The following is a 24,670-nucleotide window of genomic DNA, read 5'->3' on the forward strand; positions in this document are numbered from 1 at the left end:
TCAATTTATTCTAAAATTGTGTGTACATCTGTATATCTAGACTTAGATTTAGCTTTCCCTGACTTAGTCGCCATAATGATTGATATATAAACAGCTGAATCTGCGTGTTCACCAAACAATGCAGTGCATAATGTTGATAATGGGATATGATAAAGGGTGAGTCGGTCAAGGATCGATGCAGACAAGGTGGTAGATTGTACGACAAGCGACAGGTTTATTCAGAGTGAAGATATCTGGTACAGCGTATATACGGGCCCCTCTGTTAGCTCATCAGAGACTAGCAGAAAGGAACCTTGCTAACAGTGAGTACAAGCTTCATATACAGAACAGAAAGTAGATTGATTTCTAGGAGATCGGATCTTCGGATTGGATCAGGCTGGGGTGTAGTCATCCGGCATTGGCTCTGTTGTCTGTCCGTCATCGTAGAATCCTGCCACGCCTGTTCTTGGTCGTCACACCATGTTCAGCTGAAAAGGAGATCTGGTGTGTGCGCTATCTTCAGTCACACAATGTTCGGCTGGGAGGGAGATTATGTGTGTGTGCTAGTTTGTCTCCAAGTCTAGGCTTTCTGCCAATCTGTGGGTGTCTTATCTGGGTGTCCTCGGCAGCTATGTGTGTACTGTATGTGCGTCGTCCCTGTCTTCTGGGGTCAGTGTGTAAGAGCGTATGCGTCCCTGTCCTGTCCTCAAGAGTCCGTGTGTAATGTGTGTGCGTCCCTATCTTGTCCTCGAGAGTCAGTGTGTAATGTGTGTGCGTCCCTATCTTGTCCTCGAGAGTCCGTGTGTAATGTGTGTGTGTGAGAGATATCCTGTATGGGGCCCAACCTGTTTTACTATGAAAATACGTTGTCTCAGCTATAGTAGTGTAATGTCACCTACATAGGAATTAATAGTAATGTAATGTCACCTACATAGGAATTAGCAGTCCCTTACAGTAACATGTGTTTCTCCTTCCGGTATGAAACTTCAATAGCGAATGACTCACTTTACGCTGGAGCTTACTACATGGGTTGGTCTTGCAACACATAAACATGGCATATTGCCGTTTAGCTCAGCTCATTGGCCATCTACCCAGCTAGATTTCAAGACGATCAGTGGTCATTGGGTTAAAAGACAATCAATCAACGAAACAGCGGGCAAATCATTGGTGCACAATGATGTCATGACTTGTTGTCTTCAAATCGGTTTCTTTCAGTCAATACGTTCCGCGAAATGGCCCATCACGTTTGATTGTGTTACCAACAAACCAGTTGATTGCAGTGAAACCAAACAAGACTGGAAAAGTCACGTTCTGTGTGGGTTATTTACCTGGAATGTGTCGTCGAAAATGGAATGAGACGGAATTCACGACACAAGCGGTTCACAAAATGTTTTGTGTTAGGCTATAAAAACGGATTTGATCAAACAAAGGATCATTCATTATGTAACAATGAGCATTGGAATTGCAAACAGACGAAGATCGTCAAAGGTAAACAATTTATTTTAATGCAGTTTGTGATTATGTTTCGCCTGTGCTGGTTAATTTATTTTTATTTTTTATGGGGCTCTATGCTCAGATAATCGCATCGTATTCTTTTGCAGTAAATCCTTCTTTAAATCTGACAACGCAGTTGGATTAACAATATTCTAGGCTTTCGATACATGTTTAATATGACTATTTATGTAGCGGTCACCGTATGTTGTGGAATTTCAGCCCGCTAGCGGGTTCCGTGTGCAGAGAGGTTAAAAGGGCTTTCCTCACCATCTTAAATAAGCATGCCCCGTTCAAAAATGTATAACCAGGAATGGATATAGCCCTTGTTTCACTCCAGACCTGACTGCCCTTGACCAGCACCAAAACATCCTGTGGCGTACTGCATGAGCATTGAATAGCCCCTGTCATATGCAACTTTTCAGGGAAGTTAGGAGTCAATATACACAGTCAGTTGGGAAAGCAAAGGCTAGCTTTTTCAAACAGAAATTTGCATCCTGTAGCACAAACTCCAAAAAGTTCTGGGACACTGTAAAGTTCATGGAGAATAAGAGCACCTCCTCCCAGCTGCCCACTACACTGAGGCTAGGAAACACTGTCACCACCGATAAATCCATGATATTTGAGATTCAAGGCTTTTTTTTTTTTACGGCTGGCCATGCTTTCCACCTGGCTACCCCTACTCCAGTCAACAGGGCTGCACCCCACACAGCAACTTGCCCAAGCCTCCCCCATTTCTCTTTCTCCCAAATCCAGATAGCTGATGTTCTGAAAGAGCTGCAAAATCTGGACCCCTACAAATCAGCCGGGCTAGACAATCTGGACCCTCTTTCTAAAATGATCTGCTGAAATTGTTGCAACCACTATTTCTAGCCTGTTTATCTTCTCTTTCGTATCTCTGAGATCCCCAAAGATTGGAAAGCTGCCGCAGACATCCCCCTCTTTAAAGGGGGAGACACTCTAAACCCAAATTGCTACAGACCTATATCTATCCGAGCCTGCCTTTCTAAGGTCTTTGAAAGTCAAGTTACCAAACAGATCACCGACCATTTAGAATCCTACCGTGCCCCCTCCACTATGCAATCTGGTTTCTGAGCTGGTCATGGGTGCACTTCAGCCATGCTCAAGGTCCTAAACGATATCATAACTGCCATCGATAAGAGACAATCGTGTGCAGCTGTATTCATCGACCTGGCCATGGCTTTCGACTCTGTCAATCACTACATTCTTATTGGCAGACTCAACAGCCTTGGTTTCTCAAATGACTGCCTTGCCTGGTTCACCAACTACTTCTCTGATAGAGTTCAGTGTGTCAAATCGGAGGGCCTGTTGTCCAGACCTCTGGCAGTCTCTATGGGGGTGCCACAGGGTTCAATTCTCAGGATGACCCCTTTTTTCGGTATACATCAATGATGTTGCTCTTGCTGCTGGTGATTCTCTGATCTACCTCTACGCAGACGACACCATTTTGTATACTTCTAGCCCTCCCTTGGACACTGTGTTAACTAACCTCATGATGAGCTTCAATGCCATACAACTCTCCTTCCGTGGCCTCCAACTACTCTTAAATGCAAGTAAAACCAAATGCATGCTCTTCAGCCGATTGCTGCCCACACCTGCCTGCCCATCCAGCAATCACTACTCTGGACGGTTCTGGCTTAGAATCCAACTAGAAATACCTAGTTGTCTGGTTAGACTGTGAACTCTCCTTCCAGACTCATATTAACCTTTTGCGTGTAGGGGGCAGTATTTTTGTTTTTGGCTAAAAAACGTACCCATTTGAAACTGCCTATTTCTCAGCCCCAGAAGCTATAATATGCATATAATTGTCCGATTGGGATAGAAAACACTCTAAAGTTTCCAAAATTGTAAAAATATTGTCTGTGAGCATAACAGAACTGATATTGCAGGTGAAAACCTGAGGAAAATCCAATCAGAAAGTGCCTCTTATTTTGAAACCTCTCTGTTCCTATGCATGCCTATCCTCCATTTAAAGAGATATCAACCAGATTCATTTTTCTATGGCTTGCCTAAGGTGTCAACAATCTTTAGACATAGTTTCAGGCTTTTATTTTGAAAAATGAGCGTGAAAGATCACATTGCGTAAGTGGATAGGTGGGGGCTCTCAGAGTGAGTTTCTCCCGGTGTTATTGAAAAACCTACACACCCGGTTGATATTTTATCGGATATATATTTTAAAAACAACCTGAGGATTGTTTAGGGGAGTGTGTCTGCGCTCGTGACCAGCAATGTCCAGAGTTTAGGGGAGTGTGTCTGCGCTCGTGCGGCACGGCGCCAGACAAAATAATTACCTGCATCAACGCATACGTATCGGTATCGGTGCATCGACATGAAATACGAGTGATAGTGGTATCAATGTGTAATAACTACGTCAAAAATTAATGAATGTGTTAATTATGTGACGTGCAGTCATATTCGGGTCCTCATTGGTCAACAAGCGTATTTGACACATCAATTGTGTTATTTGACGTGTATCTTTTTTTGACAAGCAAAGTCCTAACTGGCGTTCCATATCTATGCAAGGTGTTGGCATACGCAGCGGATTGAGGATAACATAGTAGCGAATTTGAAGGGCAGACTGCAAGGACTGATGCACACAATGCCATGTCTTCGCAGTCAGTGACAGTGCCAAGAGAGTTAACCCCATTCGGTGTCCTGACAACGCCCCATGGCTGGTAAAATGGAATAGTATTGCTTTGAGGATATATGGTGTGTGTGACCTCAGCTCCAAGGACCACATTCATTTATCACCATATTTTCTAATGTAGACAAGACTAATCCCCCAAACTGAAGTGTTAGGTTCCACTTGAACCACATACTTAGAAATCACCCCATTTTCCCAGCTACACCAATATTTAAATAATATTTCAATTTAATGAATAAAGGTACATTGGGAAAACAATATCAAAATCGACATTTTACGGTGTAGAAAGATATGAAATTGAAGTTTCTGTAATGGTCGTCGGTGGAAGAAGGTGAGGACCAATGCGCAGAGTGGTACGTGTTCATCTTTTTTAATGTAAACTGAATACTGAATAACAAAACAACAAAGAAAACAACCAAAACAGTTCTGTCTGGTGCAGACACACAAAGACATAAAACAATCACCCACGAAACACAATAGAAAACAGGCTCCCTAAATATGGTTCTCAATCAGGGACAACGATTGACAGCTGCCTCTGATTGAGAACCATACCAGGCCAAACACAGAAATAGCAAATCATAGAAAAACTAACATAGACAACCCACCCAACTCACGCCCTGACCATACTAAAACAAAGACATAACAATAGAACTAAGGTCAGAACGTGACAGTTTCCTTTTATTTGGGAATAATTGTATTTTCACAATGTGTTAAAACAGCTTCCAACATGCACATCCATTTCAAACACCATGGCACTATTACAAAGAATGTCCAGTGTATGGTTTCCTTCCATGACTGATAAAACAATATAATATCAATCAAATGTACATACACAAAAATAACTGTGTCAGCATCCATCTTCAATGCAAGTGCAACCTGGCTGGCATTGGTTACATCAAATGTAGCAGGTATTTAATCCATTACAGAGATTAGTTTGCCGATTTTTCATTTGGTAATGCATGCCCATATTGAGACTGAAAATCCTCAGACATTGACCGAATGACATCTGCTTCTTCACCAAGGTTACTATGAAAACTGATAGGAACCAAGCTACATAAAAATAACACATACAAAATGACGGTGTATTATATCCAATATGTAATGTTCTGTTTCTGTTCAGAGCAAATACAGCGCTTGTCAAACATGAAGAGGAATAATGTCCTCCTAATAAAAAGGGAGGTTTGGAATCAAGGCCATAACCTGTGCATGCACCATTATACTTCCAAGAAATGTAAACGAGTGGATCAGAAAATTGAGAACTTGAGAAATTGCAACTAATCAGTGGAGACTCAGTTGGTAGAGCATGGCGCTTGCAATGCCAGGGTTGTGGGTTTGATTCCCATGGGGTCCAGTATGGGAAAAAAATTATTAATAAGTCGCTCTGGATAAGTGTTGAAGGGATCATCCTTAGTGGATTTTATTATAAATAGTGAAACATTAAAGTTATCCTTTTATGATAAAACTATACTAAATATATTCACGTCACCAAATAATTGATTAAATCACACTGTTTTGCAATGAAGGTCTACAGTAGGCTCAGCAGCACTCTGTAGAGCAGCACCATAGTGTAGCCGGAGGACAGCTTGCTTCTGTCCTCCTCTGGGTACATTGACTTCAACACAAAACCTATGAGGCTCATGGTTCTCACCCCCTTCCATAGACTTACACAGTAATTATGATAAATTCCAGAGGACAACCCTCCAACCTATCAGAGCTCTTGCAGCATGAACTGATGTTGTCCACCCAATCAAATGATCAGAGAATGAATCTAGTACTGAAAGCTACAGCTAGCTAGCACTGCAGTGTATAAAATGTGAGTATTTGACTCAAAGAAAAAGACAACAATTGAATAGTTTTGAAGAAAATTTCTTCCAAAATTAAGGAGAAGAGAGAGAGCTATATTTGGTTGTATTTAAAAAAAAACGTTCACATAGCTAGCAAAAGAAGCTAGCTAGTTTAGCCCAATCAAACACCTGTCTCAAAAAGAGAGGGATGCTATGTTAGCTAGCTGGCTATGGTTATCCAACACTGGAACTCGTCCAAGTCAAGGTAAGCTTTTGGGTGTATGAATGTATAGCCACCTGGGCCCGCTGGTGTAACTGCTAAACTGCTTTCTGACTGTTCACTGTGCTGCATGACTGTAACGGGTTTACTAACGTTTAAGTTTTAGTATCTACTATATGTTGACTATAACGTGACAACGATATAGGCTGAGTGTAGCGGTTAGTGGTTATGATATGAAGGTTTGAATTGGAAAGTTTTTTTTGCCTGGTCACAAACTGCTGATGTGTTGTGCACTGAAGTCACAAGCGAAGGTAAAACGTGAGAGGAGGAGAGCGCATAGATTGTTGCGAGAAGGAATTCTATATACAACGAGCAAAGTGATCATGTTGTTTTGTATGTGGCTGCTATGAAAGTGAACTGTGTGTGCGGGTGTTTATTGATTCTGGTGAAACTGTTGGACTAATGATTACATCCTAGATCAGCTATATGCAGACAAGCGTGTGCAAGGTGGTATTGAATGTTTCACTGTCTGTCACCTTGATTACTCAAAATTCTATCAGTACTTTGTAAACTTTAATTTATAGGCTAGGTTATAGCACCCTCATGATGGGCACAGGGAAAATAATATGTAGTGAATGGAATATGAATGACAGTCATCCAATATGCTGTAATAGAAATAAGGCCATGCTTTTCATTTTTTAAATAATTCTCCTTCATCTTAAACAGCACCGACCGACACTGAAACTAATATTATATTATTCAATTTTAATGCCTTTATTAGATCGTTAGACTGATAAGCTTTACATGGACCAGTCACAAACCACAATTGCAGTAGAGCACAGTATAGTCATGGCCAAAAGTCTTGAGAATGACACAAATATTAATTTCCACAAGGTTTGCTGCTTCAGTCTCTTTAGATATTTTTATCAGTTGTTACTATGGAATACTGAAGTCTAATTACAAGCATTTCATAAGTGTTAAAGGCTTTTATTGACAACTCCATGAAGTTGATGCAATTTGCATATTTGCAGTGTTGACCCTTCTTTTTCAAGACCTCTGCAATCCACCCTGGGATGCTGTCAATTAACTTCTGGGCCACATCCTGACTGATGGCAGCCCATTCTTGCATAATCAATGCTTGGAGTTTGTCAGAATTTGTGGGTTTTTGTTTGTCCACCCGCCTTTTGACAATTGACCACACGTTCTCAATGGGATTAAGGTCTGGGGAGTTTACTCGCCATGGACCCAAAATATTGTTTTGTTTCCCGAGCCACTTAGTTATCACTTTTGCCTTATGGCAAGGTGCTCCATCATGCTGGAAAAGGCATTGTTCGTCACCAAACTGTTCCTGGATGGTTGGGAGAAGTTGCTCTCGGAGGACGTTGTGGTACCATTCTTTATTCATGGCTGTATTCTTAGGCAAGATTGTGTGTGAGTCCACTCCCTTGGCTGAGAAGCAACCCCACACATAAATGGTTTCAGGATGCTTTACTGTTGGCATGACACAGGACTGATGGTAGCGCTCACCTTGTCTTCTCCGGACAAGCTTTTTTCCGGATGTCCCAAACAATCGGAAAGGGGATTCACCAGAGAAAATGACTTTACCCCAGTCCTCAGCAGTCCAATCCCTGTACCTTTTACAGAATATCAGTCTGTCCCTGATGTTTTTCCTCGAGAGAAGTGGCTTCTTTGCTGCCCTTCTTGACACCAGGCCGCCCTCCAAAAGTCTTCGCCTCACTGTGCGTGCAGATGCACTCACACCTGCCTGCTGCCATTCCTGAGCAAGCTCTGTACTGGTGGTGTCCCGATCCCGCAGCTGATCAACTTTAGTAGACCGTCCAGGTGCCTGCTGGACTTTCTTGGGCGCCCTGAAGCCTTCTTCACAACAATTGAACCGCTCTCCTTGAAGTTCTTGATGATCTGATAAATGGTTGATTTAGGTACAATCTTACTGGCAGCAATATCCTTGCCTGTGAAGCCCTTTTTGTGCAAAGCAATGATGACGGCATGTGTGTCCTTGCAGGTAACCATGGTTGACAGAGGAAGAATAATGATTCCAAGCACCACCCTCCTTTTGAAGCTTCCAGTCTGTTATTCGTTCTCGATCAGTATGACAGAGTGATCTCCAGCCTTGTCCTCGTCAACACCCACACCTGTGTTAACGAGAGAATCACTGACATGATGTCAGCTGGTCCTTTTGTGGCAGGGCTGAAATGCAGTGGAAATGTTTTTGGGGGATTCAGTTCATTTGCATGGCAAGGAGGGACTTTGCAATTAATTTCAATTCATCTGATCACTCTTCATAACATTCTGGAGTATATGCAAATTGTCATCATTCAAACTGAGGCAGCAGACTGTGAAAATTAATATTTGTGTCATTCTCAAAACCTTTGGCCACGACTGTACAGTAAAGCACGCACCAGTTCTATTTCTATGTGCACAAGCACTGTTAATGAAACAGACTGTTCACACCCATCTTGTTGGTGGGGAGAATTTTGCAGGCTTAAAGATCATTTTCTTGATATTCTCTACATTTCGTCCATGTCTAATGTGTATTTATGTGATAATTGAGTGAAAAAAAAATTACAACAATATCTATGGGCTAAAAAACATCAATAAAAATACTGCTCTACTGATCCTCTCCTCTAAGGTACTGCGCTGTACTGTGATGTCCAAACTTGTGAAGCATAGACGTCTATGATTGGTGCAGATTTGGTCTGGTCTGGACCAACCTTGTTTGGGGGCGGAGTTCATTAGAATTATAGATTGTGTGTAGAATAATACCCAAACATGCAAAGGAGGATATGACATTTTTATACCTACGTGTACCTACTCAGGATGCATCACGATGAAGAGAATGACATCGATAATTATGCATTTCTGTATATAGTACAGATCGAGGACCCATGATGTCATTCTGTTACCATCATTTTATTACCAGGTGTTGATCCACTTCACTTACTGTAGTTTCAAACTCAAGGTGTCATATCATAGCCGACACCCCATTCTTTCTACAGACATATTTGACTCTTAATTCGGACTAGATATTTAAGAGTTTTTGAAAACGTAGTCACATAAAAACTAAGGGAGCCTTTTGTCATTCTGTTTCCAAACTTTGCCTCTGCACTGTTTTTCAAGTAGACACATCTTAGTGAAATGTTCAGCAATTGTGAAGTAGACTTCTGCATATAGGTGTATGGTTTGTTAGTTTCAATTGATGGTTTTAGCTTGGCATACATTTTAAAGGGAACAGGTGAGTTTAGGCTTCTCTGTTACTGTGGATTTACCCCTTTTAAGGATAAGATTAGTGGACTTTGTCACCTACCCTCAGACTTATTTTTCTTTCTATAGTTACAATAGCAATGTACAGGCCTATTTCTGAGTGCACTCCTCAAGTGTGAAACAAACTCTTAGAAAGTAGGCCTAAGTTTGTTGAAGCTAATATAGATACTCACAGCTACAATTAATGTGCCCGGTGATTGCATCCTGCTCATGAGAGAAAATGTCCCTCTCTTGAAATGGGAGGCTAATTGTAGTCTCTGGCAACTTTACTCCTACATTATAGCACTTACACCCTGTAATTTAGTTTTCACTCTTCTTCAAATCTGTACCAACATAATATGCTAAGTGTAGCAATTACATTGCAAATTGCTTCTGACAGCATGATGCGTTTCGAGGACACATTTATTTTTTGGGGGCCGTGAGGTGAAAGAGACAGTGGGCATAGGCATTATACTGTCCTCTCTATGTCTAATGTAATTTCCTCATGCCTTGACCATTTTCCAAACGTGGACATTGACGTTAAAGTATTTTGCTAAGTGCAATTGGAGAAGGATGTTGTTTCCCTCTCGCTAGTGGAATTATAGTCTACTTATTGTCACTGATAATGGCCCATGGACTAGGTTAATTATATTGTGCTTATGTGATGTGCAGAGGAGTCTTGGCAGAGTCGTGAACAAATGGATGGAATAATTAGGATTTTACTTTCATCTCTGTCCAACTGGAAAGCAATTTGCTTATGTCAGAGCAGCTCACAGATCACTGCACCTGTACATAGCCCATCTGTAAACAGCCCATCTATCTACCTACCTCATCCCCATACGGTATTTATTTATTTATTTTGCTCCTTTGCACCCCAGTATCTCTACTTGCACATTCATCTTCTGCCGATCTACCATTCCAGTGTTTAATTGCTATATTGTACATACTTCGCCACCATGGCCTATTTATTGCCTTAACTCCCTTATCTTACATCATTTGCACTCACTGTATATAGACATTTTTGTTCTACTGTATTATTGACTATGTTTTGTTTATTCCCTGTGTAACTCTGTGTTGTTGTATGTGTCGAATTGCTATGCTTTATCTTGGCCAGGTCACAGTTGCGAATGAGAACTTGTTGTCAACTAGCTTACCTGGTTAAATAAAGGGGAAATAAAATAAGTAAATAAAAAAATATGTTCAGGGTAACTGTTCATTTTATCAAGGTGCCTAGTAAGGCTGACATTGAGCTGACATTAATTAAGAGGGAATTGCTAGGTCTAACACTTATTGAAATGAACATTGATTATGTTTTCTTTGATACTTGGTCTATGTGCACATAGTCCTGACTTGTGGACTGTTGAATGATGTCTCTCTCTTCCAGTAATTTGACTGCTGTAGTATTCTCTCTATCTTACAACAGGTAACCCTATAGCATCACACTCCCCTTGTCTATCTCTGGCTGGTCTCTCTGCCCCCCCTCTGACCTGGGGATGAATGCACCAATGAGGAGCCAGCTCACAGTGAGTCACGTGACCCCTCACCACTGTCCCACTCCCATCCTATCCCACAACACCTCTCTCCACTGAGTGTGTTGTTTGCATATATGCCTCTGTCAGATGTTGGTGGGCGTTTTCTTGTCTCTCTTTGATCGTACTGTAGATGTTGGTATTGTACATGTACATTGTATACCATATATGCCATGAGGTTGACTAACTGTTATGTGTTATTTACAGGGTATGCCTGATCGCATGTTATGTGCAGTGCTGGAGCAATTTCAGCTTTACTTTTCCCTTTGGTATGTGTGCTTTGTCTCCATTGAGGGCGTCATATCCCCCTGTATGTGTACTTCTGTTCCAATTCAATCGGCCCTTGCATACCACACACACACACAGACTCTCACATACATCCCTCTCTCAGTCACTGTGCTGTAGCTTGTAAGCCTTAACCTGTAGCCTACTAGCCTTTTGATGTTTATTACACATGGGGAAGATTGCGTATGATCTTTACGTCTCGGTAAGTAAGTTACTGAAGCTGTTGCTCCAATGTGAATACACTTGTTCTGTGTTCACATGTGTGCTCTGTTGTCTATCACGATGGACATTCAACAGCACAACATTGTTGTGTGATATGAAAGCATACACCTGTTGCCTATTATGTTATGAATAGAATCTGGGCAGGAACTCCAAATCTGGGCAGACTTTTTTTGTGTTTTGATATCGGAAAGACTGCCGAGTTGGCACAACATTTTAAATACAGTTCCACTCTATGAACATTCCATGTCAACAAAGAGGATAAAATCCACATAGTTTTAAATACTAGAACTTGACTGAGTAGAATTCTATGGATTGAACTCTTCAATATTTATGATACAATTGAAACAATTCTCAGGATGTTCAGACTTGGATGCAGCCAGATAACTCTGCCACTCTGAGACTTTGCTCTGGTCACTTACTTCCTGTGTGTGTGTATCAGATCCACTCTCTGTATAGTACAGCCAGCCCCAGCATGCTGAAGAGGAAGCAGAGCTCGAGGGTTGAGGCCCAGCCCATGACTGACTTTGGGCCCGACGAAACCCTCGCCGACAGCGCCGACATCTTCTGGATCAACAAACCAGTGAGTGGGTGACTATTTCAGTCACATGGGACTGGGCCATATTTGAAATGGAAAATTGGCACGTTTAGACGCCAATTCAATTCATTACAAATAAAGTGAAGGTACACTATGGGTTCACTCAGACAATTTAGGCTGTATTTTACATCTGTTTGGTTTGTTTCAATATCCAATTAAAATGTAAACTACGTTCAAGTTTGTTTTTTTTACCAATGGACTAGTCCAAAACTGCGAACTCCCAAGTTAAATCAAGCGCCACTCAAATAGTAACTGACGTACAACATGTATTTGACCCAAGTACGATGGGATTCTCACCTTTCCTTGTCTGTCCCCTTCCTCCTCCTCCCCAGTGGGTGCACTCTCTGCTGCGAGCCTGTGCCATCATCAGCGTCATCAGCGTGTGTATGAACACACCCAAGACGTTCGAGCACTACCCCCCGCTGCAGTACGTGACCTTTACCCTGGACACGCTGCTCATGTTCCTCTACACCGCTGAGATGATCGCCAAGATGCACATCAGAGGAATCATCAAGGTAATAATACAAACAATCCATTTTCTGCACAAAAAAATAAAACAAATATAACGATGTACATTTTATGCCCAAGCTTACAAATCTAACTTTACATAGCTCTTTACACTCACATCCCGTATACTGTATGAATATGACAGATTTGGTCACTGAGAAGCGCATAAATTGTAACGCACTAGCTGTACAGTAACATGCTATACATTACGTCAGAGCTCATTATTGTGAACCGTATTGTGAAGAAAATCCCCCACGAGTCACCTTTATGCACTCATTACTCTATTCCTTGTGCACCAGAACGAATAACTGTTTCTCTAAAGTGCTCTATGAAAGCCTAACACACTGGAAGATGATATTTTATAAATTAGCTAGTGTTGTTGGCAATATAATAAGCTTTTAAATGATGACCATCTGACCCACATTGCGATTTGTAATGAAACATTTTTGAATCGTGTAATGGTGGGTGTGCAGGGCAGCGTTCCAAACTAAAAACTACAAGTGTACTTGCTTCAGTTTCTCCAAAGCCACAGCCAGGAGAGCTCCAACAAGTACCTAATAGTACCTTTTTTATCTCAAGAGCACCACCAGAGTCAAATGATCTGTCGTGTGATTTAATACCGTGGGAAGGTGCCCTAGCACTGCTGTAAACAAAGGCCATTTCGGATCCACTCTGATAGTTGATTGCAGCGTAGATGCTGCACAGTTTACAGAACTCCATTGAAATTGGGGGAAGAGTGGATCCGAAATCCGTTGTGGTAGAGGGGTGTGACGCATCACTTTCCCATCATATGCCCTCTATTTAGATAATAGTGTCCTTGGGTGTTCTCTAACTTTTGAGTGATGGCTTCTGCTTAGCCACTAAGTATATGATCTGCTGATTATATGGATGTGTTTGACAACCATCAATCAGAATGAATGTTGTGCTAAGAAATAAGTGCCAGTTTGCGGTCCTTTAAATGATGACCCTTTGACATTACTCAAATGTTTGTGTCCAACAATACCCCATTAATATGGATCTGTATTAGTATTCACATTCTTTCAGATACTATGGCTGTGGTTGAGTTTGCCTGGTTCAATGGAACCAATGGGTAGTCCCAATAGTGCAAACCCTGCCCACCGACCTAGCACTCCATGCAGGATCAATCAAATGTTCATAATATTTGAAAGAAACCAAAATGCTATTTGAACCCAGGTCTGATAGGGTCAGACAGATCCAGGGAAATAGATGGTGTGCTACAGAAGCACCCGGATACAATACATCTGGCAGATGAAAGGCCTAAATTACTGCGGTGGGAAGTGTAGACAGCTTAATTGGCAAATCACGGATAACAAGCACACTGACAGGAAGTCATCAGACGGACACCGAAACACTGTTTACGCCAAAGCGGAATACAGCCGAGTCATTTGGGTAATGCTTCTGTCAGTGTGGACAGGTCAATACCGCCTCTTAACATTTGCCATCCGGTGTTAAAAGGGATGAGGGATAATTATTTTGTATTGTGTGTGTGAGCGTGTCTGTCTGTCATCACTGAGTCCTCATCAAAGTAAAAATAGATTGTTGTCCGTATCAATAGCAACATGTCAAGTTGACCATCAAGATGATGGATGATTTTGATGATTGTGTGAATCAATACCAAGCGAGTGAAAGCCACAATGTTTCCATTAGAAAGTCCCTTTATTCTTTTCCAAAATATGGTATGATGTTTCACACAGTTTCACTCATTTAGACGGTCTATTTATTAGTCTGTCACAGATTCTACGAGTTATTGCTCATTGTCCCTTTCCCCCCTTCCCAAAAATATGACTCCACATAGTATTATTCAACCTGTTAGTGTGGTTTTAATGTCTCACATAGTTGGGATCTTGTGCTTGCAACACTACGCTTGTGATTTGGATATTACAAGTCAAATGCAGCTGTTTTTCTTTCAATATCAAATGATTTCCAGGTTACAATTAAGTACCTTACTGTGATTGTTTCCAACACCATCAGTTTTCTGATTACATGACGGTAGTAGGCCTGATCACCGGCGACGATGAGACAACCTACAGTGATCTAGCAGGACAACAACCTCTCCCTCAACGTCAGTAAGACCAAGGAGCTTGATCGTGGACTACAGGAAATGGGTTGGGGGGGCTGCTGCAGTCGAGCAGGTCAATGGTTTCAAGTTCCTCTGTGTCCAAATCACTAAGGACTTAAAATGATCCACAAACACGCAAACAGTCGGGAAGAGAGCGTGACAGCGGCTCTTCCCCCTCAGGAGGTGGAAAATATTTGTTATGGGCCCTCAAATTCTCGAAAGGTTCTCCAGCTGCACCATTGAGAGCATCTTGACTGGCTACGTCACTGCCCTCGATTGCATGGCGCTGCAGAGGGTGGCGCGGACAGCCTAGAGTATCACTTGGGCTGAGCTCCTTGCCATCCAGGACCTCGATATCAGGCGGTGTGAAAGGAAGGTCTGGAAAGCGGTATCGGAGAATCAAGTCCGACACCAACCGGATCCTGAACAGCTTCTATCCCTAAGCCATAAGACTGCTAAATAGCTAACAAAATCTGCATTGACCCTTCTATTTTATTTATATTTAGGCACTGTCTATGCACATTCACACACTCTCTCTATGCACATTCTACGCATGCACACATGCACACAAACCCACACACTTAATTTGCTCACAACACGCATAACACACACACACATTTATACTGACTACACACACACAATCACATACAATTATTATTGCTGCTACTCTGTTTATTATATCTAACCCTACCACTTCAGTATCCCTGCACATTGTAAATATGGTATTGGCACTGACGCTGTATATGTGACTCACCATCTGGATTCGGTCTTATGTAGCAAAATGTGAAATTGTGTTTTTTACAATGTCTCTGGGAAACGAATAATAACCTCTGCAAGGGAGCCAGCCAGCTAATGTTAGCTCCAGTTAATGTTAGCTAGCTAGCTAACAGTACACTTTAGCTTAAGACTTATAGCTAGCTACCTAAACAATTAAAACTTCTTCAGGATTGATGGGTCCCTTGTGGGACGGTTGAGCTAATGTAGGCTAATGCGATTAGCATGAGGGTGTAAGTAGCAAGGACATTTTACAGGACATAGACATATCTGACATGGGCAGAAAGCTTAAATTCTTGTAAATCTAACTGCACTGCCCAATTTACAGTAGCTATTACAGTGAAATAATACCATGCTATTGTTTGAGGAGAGTGCACAGTTTTGAACATGAACGTTAATAATAAACAAAATAGGCACATTTGGGCAGTCTTGATACAACATTTCTAACAGAAATGCAATGGTTCATTGGATCAGTCTAACACTTTGTACATACACTGCTGCCATCTAATGGCCAAAATCTTAATTGCACCTGTTCTGGAATAATACATTATGGCCTTTCTCTTGCATTTCAAAGATGATGGTACCAGATCTAATTTGTGACAGTTGAAGTCAGTTTTTCACAATTCCTGACATTTAATTCTAGTAAAAATTCCCTGTCTTCGGTCAGTTAGGATGACCACTTTATTTTAAGAATGTGAAATGTCAGAATAATAGTCGAGAGAATGATTGATTTATTTCAGCTTTTATTTCTTTCATCACATTCCCAGTGGGTCAAAAGTTTACATACACTCAATTCGTATTTGGTAGCATTGCCTTTAAACTGTTTAACTTGGGTCAAACGTTTCAGGTACAATAAGTTGGGTGAATTTTGGCCCATTCCTCCTGACAGAGCTGGTGTAACTGAGTCAGGTTTGTAGACCTCCTTGCTCGCACACAGTTTTTCAGTTCTGCCCACAAATTTTCTATAGGATTGAGGTCAGGGTTTTGTGATGGCCACTCCAATACCTTGTCTTGGTTGTCCTTAAGCCATTTTGCCACAGCTTTGAAGTATGCTTGGGGTCATTGTCCATTTGGAAGACCCATTTGCGACTAAGCTTTAACTTCCTGACTGATGTCTTGAGATGTTGTTTCAATATATCCACATACTTTTCCTACTTCCTGATGCCATCTATTTTGTGAAGTGCACCTGTCCCTCCTACAGCAAAGCACCCCAACAACATGATGCTGCCACTCCCGTGCTTCACGGTTGGGATGGTGTTCCTCGGCTTGCAAGCCTTTCCCCTTTTTCCTCCAAACATAACGATGGTCATTATGGCCAAACAGTTCTATTTTTGTTTCATCAGCCCAGAGGACATTTCTCCAAAAAGTACAATCTTTGTCCCCATGTGCAGTTGCAAACCACAGTCTGGCTTTTTTATGGCGGTTTTGGCGTAGTGGCTTCTTCCTTGTTGAGCGGCCTTTCAGGTTATGTCGATATAGGACTTGTCTTACTGTGAATTTAGATTTGTTTTATTCCTGTTTTCTCCAGCATCGTCACAGGGTTCTTTGCTGCTGTTCTGGGATTGATTTGCACTTTTCGCACCAAAGTACGTTCATCTCTAGGAGACAGAACACGTCTCCGTCCTGAGCGGTATGACGGCTGCGTACTATTGTTTGTACATATGTATGTGGTACCTTCAGGCATTTGGAAATTGCTCCGAAGGATGAACCAGACCTGTGGAGGTCTACCATTGTTTTTCTGAGGTATTGGCTTGTTTCTTTTGATTTTCCCATGATGTCAAGCAAAGAGTCACTGAGTTTGATGTTAGGCCTTGAAATACATCCACAGGTACACCTCCAATTGACTCAAATCATGTCAATTAGCCTATCAGAAGCTTCTAAAGCCATGACATTTTCTGGAATTTTCCAAGCTGACCCACTGGAATTGTGATACAGTGAATTATAAGTGAAATAATCTGTATGTTAACAGTTGTTGGAAAAATGACTTGTATCATTCACAAAGTAGATGTCCTAACCAACTTACCAAAACTATAGTTTGTTGACAAGAAATTTGTGGAGTGGTTGAAAAACGACTTTTAATGACTCCAACCTAAGTGTACAGTTGAAGTCGGAAGTTTACATTTACTTAGGTTGGAGTTATTAAAAGTCGTTTTTCAACCACTCCACAAATTTCTGTCAATCCAGACAATATTTAAAGGGCCTATTTATATAATGAACATGAATTCAGAGGGCAGGAATGATTAAATATGAAAGTATTAGACCTCTCACTAATGCTATCAGTCATACAAAAGTTATACTTAATCCGAACTGGTTCTCTAGCAAATAAGTTCAAGAATGGCCTTTTTCCCTTTATTCAGATTACAACCGCTCACTTTCGGTTATATGAAAACGAAATCATCTCCAAAATATTGTTATTTTTTAAACAAGCCATAAAAGGTTGGTTGCAATTCCAGTTTAATCCACCAGAACAGACAGAACAAATAATACAACACATATTGTGTGCTCCCGATTGGCGCAGCGGTCTAAAGCAATGCCTCTCAGTGCTAGTGGCGTCACTACAGACCCTGGTTTTATTCCAGGCTGTATCACATCCGGCTGTGATTAGGAGTCCCATAGGGTGTCGTGCAATTGGCCCTGCATCGTTAGGGTTTGGCTGGGCTAGGCCTTCATTGCGAATAAGAATTTGCTCTTAACTGACTTGCCTAGTTAAATAAAGGTAAAATAAAAATTATTCAGCCATTCCTGGATCTATGACCTATGACCAAAAACATACATATATATATTTCTTCACCTTATAAGAGCAGCAATGTGCACCTGGCAGTAGGCTATACGCATGAATGTTCCAAAATGTAATCAATTAGTGGGAACACACTGTTCTCAATAGTGACTGGGAATGTGATTATGCATGTAATGCTTTATTACAAAGGTGCATTTTTATGGTGAAAATGATCTTCCCTAAACTTGAAACTCAAGCATGCCAATTAGACTCTACACCGGTTGTAACTGTGGGAAGCATTGCAGTCAACATAGGCCAGCGTTTCTGTGGGACATTTTCGGCATCTTGTGGAGTCCATGCCCTGATGATGAATTGAGGCTGTTCTGGCGTAACTTAATATTAGGAAGGTGTTGTTAGGTTCTGAACAAACCAGGTTTATTCACCCACTAGGTCATACAGCTGCAAAGATTAAGTATGATTACACCAGCACATATATTTCTAGTCAGGAACTTGCCTGATGCTAGAACGATCGTGGGCATGGAGCTGTATGCATGTGAGATAGAACTGTAGTCAGAGAATCGTTGGGGAGGGCCCCTCTGGCTTGCCTTATCAGGAACTGAAACTAGACTGTTGTCATTTGCCCCTCTCCTTAGGAACCTTGACATTCAACTGTTATGTGTGCTCCCTCTCTGGCCTTTAAGTCACCAGGCTGCTCATTATGGCGCACACCTGTCACCAGTGTTACGCACATAATGACACTCACCTGGACTGCATCACCTTCTTGATTAACTGCCCTTTATATGTCACTCCCTTTGGTTTCTTACCCAGTCGTTATTGTTGCTGTTTCATGTCTGTGCGCTGTTCGTGTTTTTTGTTTTGTTCATTTATTTATGAAATGTATTCACTTCCTGAACTTGCTTCCCGACTCAGCGTACATTGTTACATCAACAATAACATGTTTGAACAGAATATTAACTGTCTGCACTTCCCCTTGTCTCACTCAGTAACTTTCCATACACACACACAGTTCCTTTCCACCATTCATTGACCCCAACATATCCTTATACTTGTAAAGTAATCAATATGTTTTAGTATGGTAACACGAATAAGTATATTTCAAGCTAGAATCCAACATTTCCTCCTTTTTGAATAGTAACTCCCATACTGATGAACATTATACAAACTTTGAAATGACTTATTTTAGACTGTTTGAAAAGCATTCCAGGTGAAGCTGGTTGAGAGAATGCCAAGAGTGTGCAAAGCTGTCATCAAGGCAAAGGGTGGCTACTTTGAAGAAGAATCTTGTTTAACATTTTTTTTGGTTACTACATGATTCTCTGTGTTATTTCCAAGTTTTGAGGTCTTCACTATTATTCTACATGTCGAAAATAGTAAAAATAACCCATAAATGAGTAGGTGTGTCTAAACTTTTAACTGGTACTTTATATTTAATACCTCCTAGGCGGGGTCAGCTCCTTATACTAGACAGCCAATGCATCTCTGTTGCTATTCAGGAACTTAATTAGTTCCTCTCACTGCTGGAGTCATGGTCCTGCCTGATGCTAGATCCTTCTTGGGCATGGAGGTGTGTGGGTGTGTGAGAGGACTGTAGTAGGAGGGTAGTTTGAGTGGTCCCCTCTGTCCCCCCTCCCAGAGGTTTCTTCTAACTTCATCTGTTGAGTTAACCTCGAGCCAAATTCCTCGCTCCTCCCTAGTTCCGCAGCTCTCCCTGCCTTATCAGGAACTGAAACTAGACTGTTGTCCTTTGCCCATCTTAGGAACCGTGATATTCAACAATATTAGAATATTAACTTTCTGCACTTCTCCCTCAGTAGCTTTCCATACACCCAGTTCCTATCCTCCCCTCATTGACCCCAACATATACATTCCTTATACATATAACGTAATCAATAAGTTATAGTATGTTAACACAAATACGTTTATTTCAAGCTCGAATCCAATATTGTTGTTAATGTTTTGTACACTCAGTCTTTTTGACTCCACCTCTACACTTATTCATGCATCTTTACTGACACAGCCCTCACTAGAGCACTGACGAATGCAGTGTCTCTCTGCCTATGAGTGAGTCACTTTTCAACCTCATATTCATTATCTCCAGCACCAAACCAGTATCTACATATGCGAAAACAGTGCTTTTCTATGATCTGTGGTTAAAAAGATCATAAATGTTTGTCTGTAGCTAGATTTCGATCCAATTTGCGACAGATTTTCATGCGAATATGTGCCCACTCTGATCTTGGCACATGTGTGCTAGCCAACAGCCCGCAGATACAGTGACGGTAGGCTACCTACATTATGACATTATTATGGATAAGAACGATAGTTTTTGTCAAATGGCAGCCAAGCATCGATCATCATGTCACCAGAATAAGAACATCAAAATTTATTGCACATTTAACACAATTTAATGCACATTCATCACCCTGTGAAATTCACTATTTATCTCATCTGTAGCCTAATAAAATGCATGCTTTGCTGAGTCGTAGTGGGAGGACCACACACGTTTACTCCGTTCGATATGATGGTTATTATATCAATATTTGCTCATAAATCTGTTTCCACTGCCATTTCTCGCACAATTAACTTTATCGTCATGAAAAGATCCCACCATGTCGAACAAACAAATTGTCTGTCGGCATTTATAAAATTGTCCCGCCATTTCATGTTTCCATCAGCCCGGTCGTGACTTTTTTCATGCATCAGGTAATTCATCCGAATGAAATGGTTGGTGGAAACATGGTTATTGACCATCACAGGGTATTTTCCTGCTCCCCACTGAATCTCATAGGTTGTGTTTGAATACCCAGACTAACATACTGTATACTACACACTATATACTATTAGTTCATTTTAGTATACTGTAAACGGTATCGTTTCAGTTGAGCATACTAGAGCTTCGCCTGTCATTTTTGGTATTTTTTGTAATAGAGTTGAAGTTAGGTTGGAGTCATTAAAACTTGTTTTTCAACCTCTCCACAAATGTAATGTCAACAAACTATAGTTATGGCAAGTTGGTTAGGACATCTACTTTGTGCATGATACAAGTCATTTTTCCAACAATATTTTACAGACAGATTATTTCACTTATAATACACTGTATCACAATTCCAGTGGGTCAGAAGTTTACATACACTAAGTTGACTGCCTTTATACAGCTTGGAAAATTCCAGAAAATGATGTCATGGCTTTAGAAGTTTCTAATTGACATAATTTGAGTCAATTGGAGGTGTATCTGTGGATGTATTTCAAGGCCTACCTTCAAACTCAGTGCCCCTTTGCTTGACATCATGGGAAAATCAAAAGTCAGCCAAGACCTAAAAAAATGGTATACCTCCACAGGTCTGGTTCATCCTTGGGAGCAATTTCCAAACTCCTGAAGGTACCACGTTCATCTGTATAAACACTATGGGACCACGCAGCCGTCATACCTGTTCAGAAAGGAGACGCGTTCTGCCTCCTAGAGATGAACATACTTTGGTGCGAAAAGTGTAAATCAATCCCAGAACAACAGCAATGGACCTTGTGAAGATGCTGGAGGAAATGGGTACAAAAGTATCTATATCCACAGTAAAAACGAGTCCTATATCGACATAACCTGATAGGCCGCTGAGCAGGGAAGAAGCCACTGCTCCAAAACCGCCATAAAAAAGCTAGACTACGGTTTGCAACTGCAAATGGGTACAAAGATCGTACTTTTTGGAGGAATGTCATCCAGGCTGATGAAACAAAAATAGAACTGTTTGGCCATAATGTCCATATATTGAAGCAACATCTCAAGACATCCGTCAGGAAGTTAACGCTTGGTTGCAAATGGGTCTTCCAAATGTACAACTTCCAAACTTGTGGCAAAATGGCTTAAGGACAACAAAGTTAAGGATTTGGAGTGGCCATCACAAAGCCCTGACCTCAATCCTATAGAAAATTTGTGGGCAGAACTGAAGAAACGTGTTCGAGCAAGGAGGCCTACAAACCTGACTCAGTTACACCAGCTCTGTGGGAAGCTTGTGGAAGGCTACCTGAAACATTTGACCCAAGTTAAACAATTTAAAGGCAATGCTACCAAATACTAATTGAGTGTATGTAAACTTCTGACCCACTGGGAATGTGATGAAAGAAATAAAAGCTGAAATAAATAATAAATAATCTCTACTATTTTTCTGACATTTCACATTCTTAAAATAAAGTGGTGATCCTAACTAATGTAAGACAGGGAGCTTTTTCAAGGATTAAATGTCAGGAATTGTGAATACTGAGTTTAAATGCATTTGGCTAAGGTGTATGTAAACTTCCGATTTCAACTGTATATTTTTAGTTTATTTGATAACCATATTGTTTTGTTATCACAGGGTCCCATTCAGTCAGAAAATATGTCTGTAACAAATTCTCCCATCCATCTTCCAACAACATCAGTGGGCCATTCAGGCCATTCAAGTTTTTTTTTAGCTCTGCAACTCTGAATTGATAAGGCCTGCTTTGTATTAAAAACGGCCCGCTTTAAATAACATGCAGCTTGTAAGAGTTTCATAAAGCCTTCATAAACACTATATAAGGTCTTTGAAAGCCGAGTCAACAAACAGGTCACTGACCATCTCAAATCCCACCGTACCTTCTCCGCTGTGCAATCTGGTTTCCGAGCCGGTCACGGGTGCACCTCAGCCACGCTCAAGGTACTAAACGATATCATAACCGCCATCGATAAAAGACAGTAGTGTGCAGCCGTCTTCATCGACCTTGCCAAGGCTTTCGACTCTGTCAATCACCATATTCTTATCGGCAGACTCAGTAGCCTCGGTTTTTCGGATGACTGCCTTGCCTGGTTCACCAATTACTTTGCAGACAGAGTTCAGTGTGTCAAATCGGAGGGTATGCTCTAGTCGGCTGGCCCTCGCTACATATTCGTCGCCAGACCCACTGGCTCCAGGTCATCTACAAGTCCATGCTAGGTAAAGTTCCACCTTATCTCAGTTCACTGGTCACGATGGCAACACCCATCCGTAGCACACGCTCCAGCAGGTGTATCTCACTGATCATCCCTAAAACCAACGCCTCATTTGGCCGCCTTTCGTTCCAATTCTCTGCTGCCTGTGACTGGAACGAATTGCAAAAATCACTGAAGTTGGAGACTTTTATCTCCCTCACCAACTTAAAACATCTGCTATCTGAGCAGCTAACCGATCGCTGCAGCTGTACATAGTCTATCGGTAAATAGCCCACCCATTTTTACCTACCTCATCCCCATACTGTTTTTATTTATTTACTTCTCTGCTCTTTTGCACACCAATATCTCTACCTGTACATGACCATCTGATCATTTATCACTCCAGTGTTAATCTGCAAAATTGTAATTATTCGCCTACCTCCTCATGCCCTTTGCACACAATGTATATAGACTCCCCTTTTTTTTCCTACTGTGTTAATGACTTGTTAATTGTTTACTCCATGTGTAACTCTGTGTTGTCTGTTCACACTGCTTTGCTTTATCTTGGCCAGGTCGCAGTTGCAAATGAGAACTTGTTCTCAACTAGCCTACCTGGTTGAATAAAGGTTAAATAAAAAATAAAAAACACTACATAAATGTCTCAAATAATTTATAACTGTATGTCATGCACAATAAAGGGTTAATAAATGTGGCATTGCTGTGTGACATAACCACCAATATCAAATGTGACATAACCCACTATATCAAATATGATGTAAACCTTTGCTTTATAAAGGGTGGCATAAGCACTGCTTTGTAAAGGCTTTATATATCATATTACATTTATGCTTCACAAAGCATGTTTAATCTTGTCATACATCTTGGTAGAGCATTGCAGTGTTAGAATAGTGGGTTCGATTCCAGGACCACCCTATGTAAAATGTATGCATGCATGACTGTACGTCGCTCTGGATAAATATGTCAGCTAAATGGCATATTTGCTTAATTGTTTTGTTCTTAATATTTTTGCGGTTTTGTTTTTCCAGGTTTTGGGTTTCCCCCATTCCCCCCCCACACAGATTTTTCCCTACGTATTTTTCCACTTTTTTTGTAGGAAAAACAACATAATTATATTTTCTCTCTTTACAACAATGCTTAAACCGCATCTGGGGACCACTTTTGAGGTCTAGGAAAAATCGAAGAAAATTCGATTTTTTAAATATAGTTACCCTTTTAATTCAGTGCCCATGCACTGTAGTTTGGTTAGCGGTGTTTTTGTAGCGCAGTAAGTGCACATGGGATGGAGTGCCGCTGGACAGCAAAAAATTAGTTAACCTTTATTTATTGTCATTTTTTGTTTGTTGTAGTTAAGAGTTGAGTTACACTACCGGTCAAAAGTTTTAGAACACCTACTCATTCAAGGGTTTTTCTTTATTTTACTATTTTCTACACTGTAGAATAATAGTGAAAACATCAAAACTATGAAATAACACATGGAATCATGTAGTAACCAAAAAAGTGTTAATTAAACAAATCAAAATAGATTTTATATTTCAGATTCTTCAAATAGTCACCCTTTGCCTTGATGACAGCTTTGCCGGTGATTGGAGGATATATTGGCAC

The 24,670-nt window shown here is 41.0% G+C and overlaps 1 protein-coding gene across 2 annotated transcripts in view; it reads left to right on the top strand.

The window, feature by feature from the left end:
* Positions 1-10,836: 10,836 nt before the first annotated feature.
* nalcn (sodium leak channel, non-selective) overlaps positions 10,837-24,670 on the top strand; it is a 291,484-nt gene continuing 277,650 nt past the window's right edge. For both annotated transcript variants that reach the window (XM_029647141.2, XM_029648174.2), the window contains exons 1-4: positions 10,837-10,923; positions 11,137-11,198; positions 11,876-12,016; positions 12,364-12,546. In XM_029647141.2, coding sequence (XP_029503001.1) covers positions 11,157-11,198; positions 11,876-12,016; positions 12,364-12,546 — 366 coding nt within the window. In that variant the 5' untranslated portion in view covers positions 10,837-10,923; positions 11,137-11,156. The remainder of the gene's footprint in view (positions 10,924-11,136; positions 11,199-11,875; positions 12,017-12,363; positions 12,547-24,670) is intronic.

This window comes from Oncorhynchus nerka, linkage group LG1, assembly GCF_034236695.1.
Source record: "Oncorhynchus nerka isolate Pitt River linkage group LG1, Oner_Uvic_2.0, whole genome shotgun sequence".
NCBI classification, from domain to species: domain Eukaryota; kingdom Metazoa; phylum Chordata; class Actinopteri; order Salmoniformes; family Salmonidae; genus Oncorhynchus; species Oncorhynchus nerka.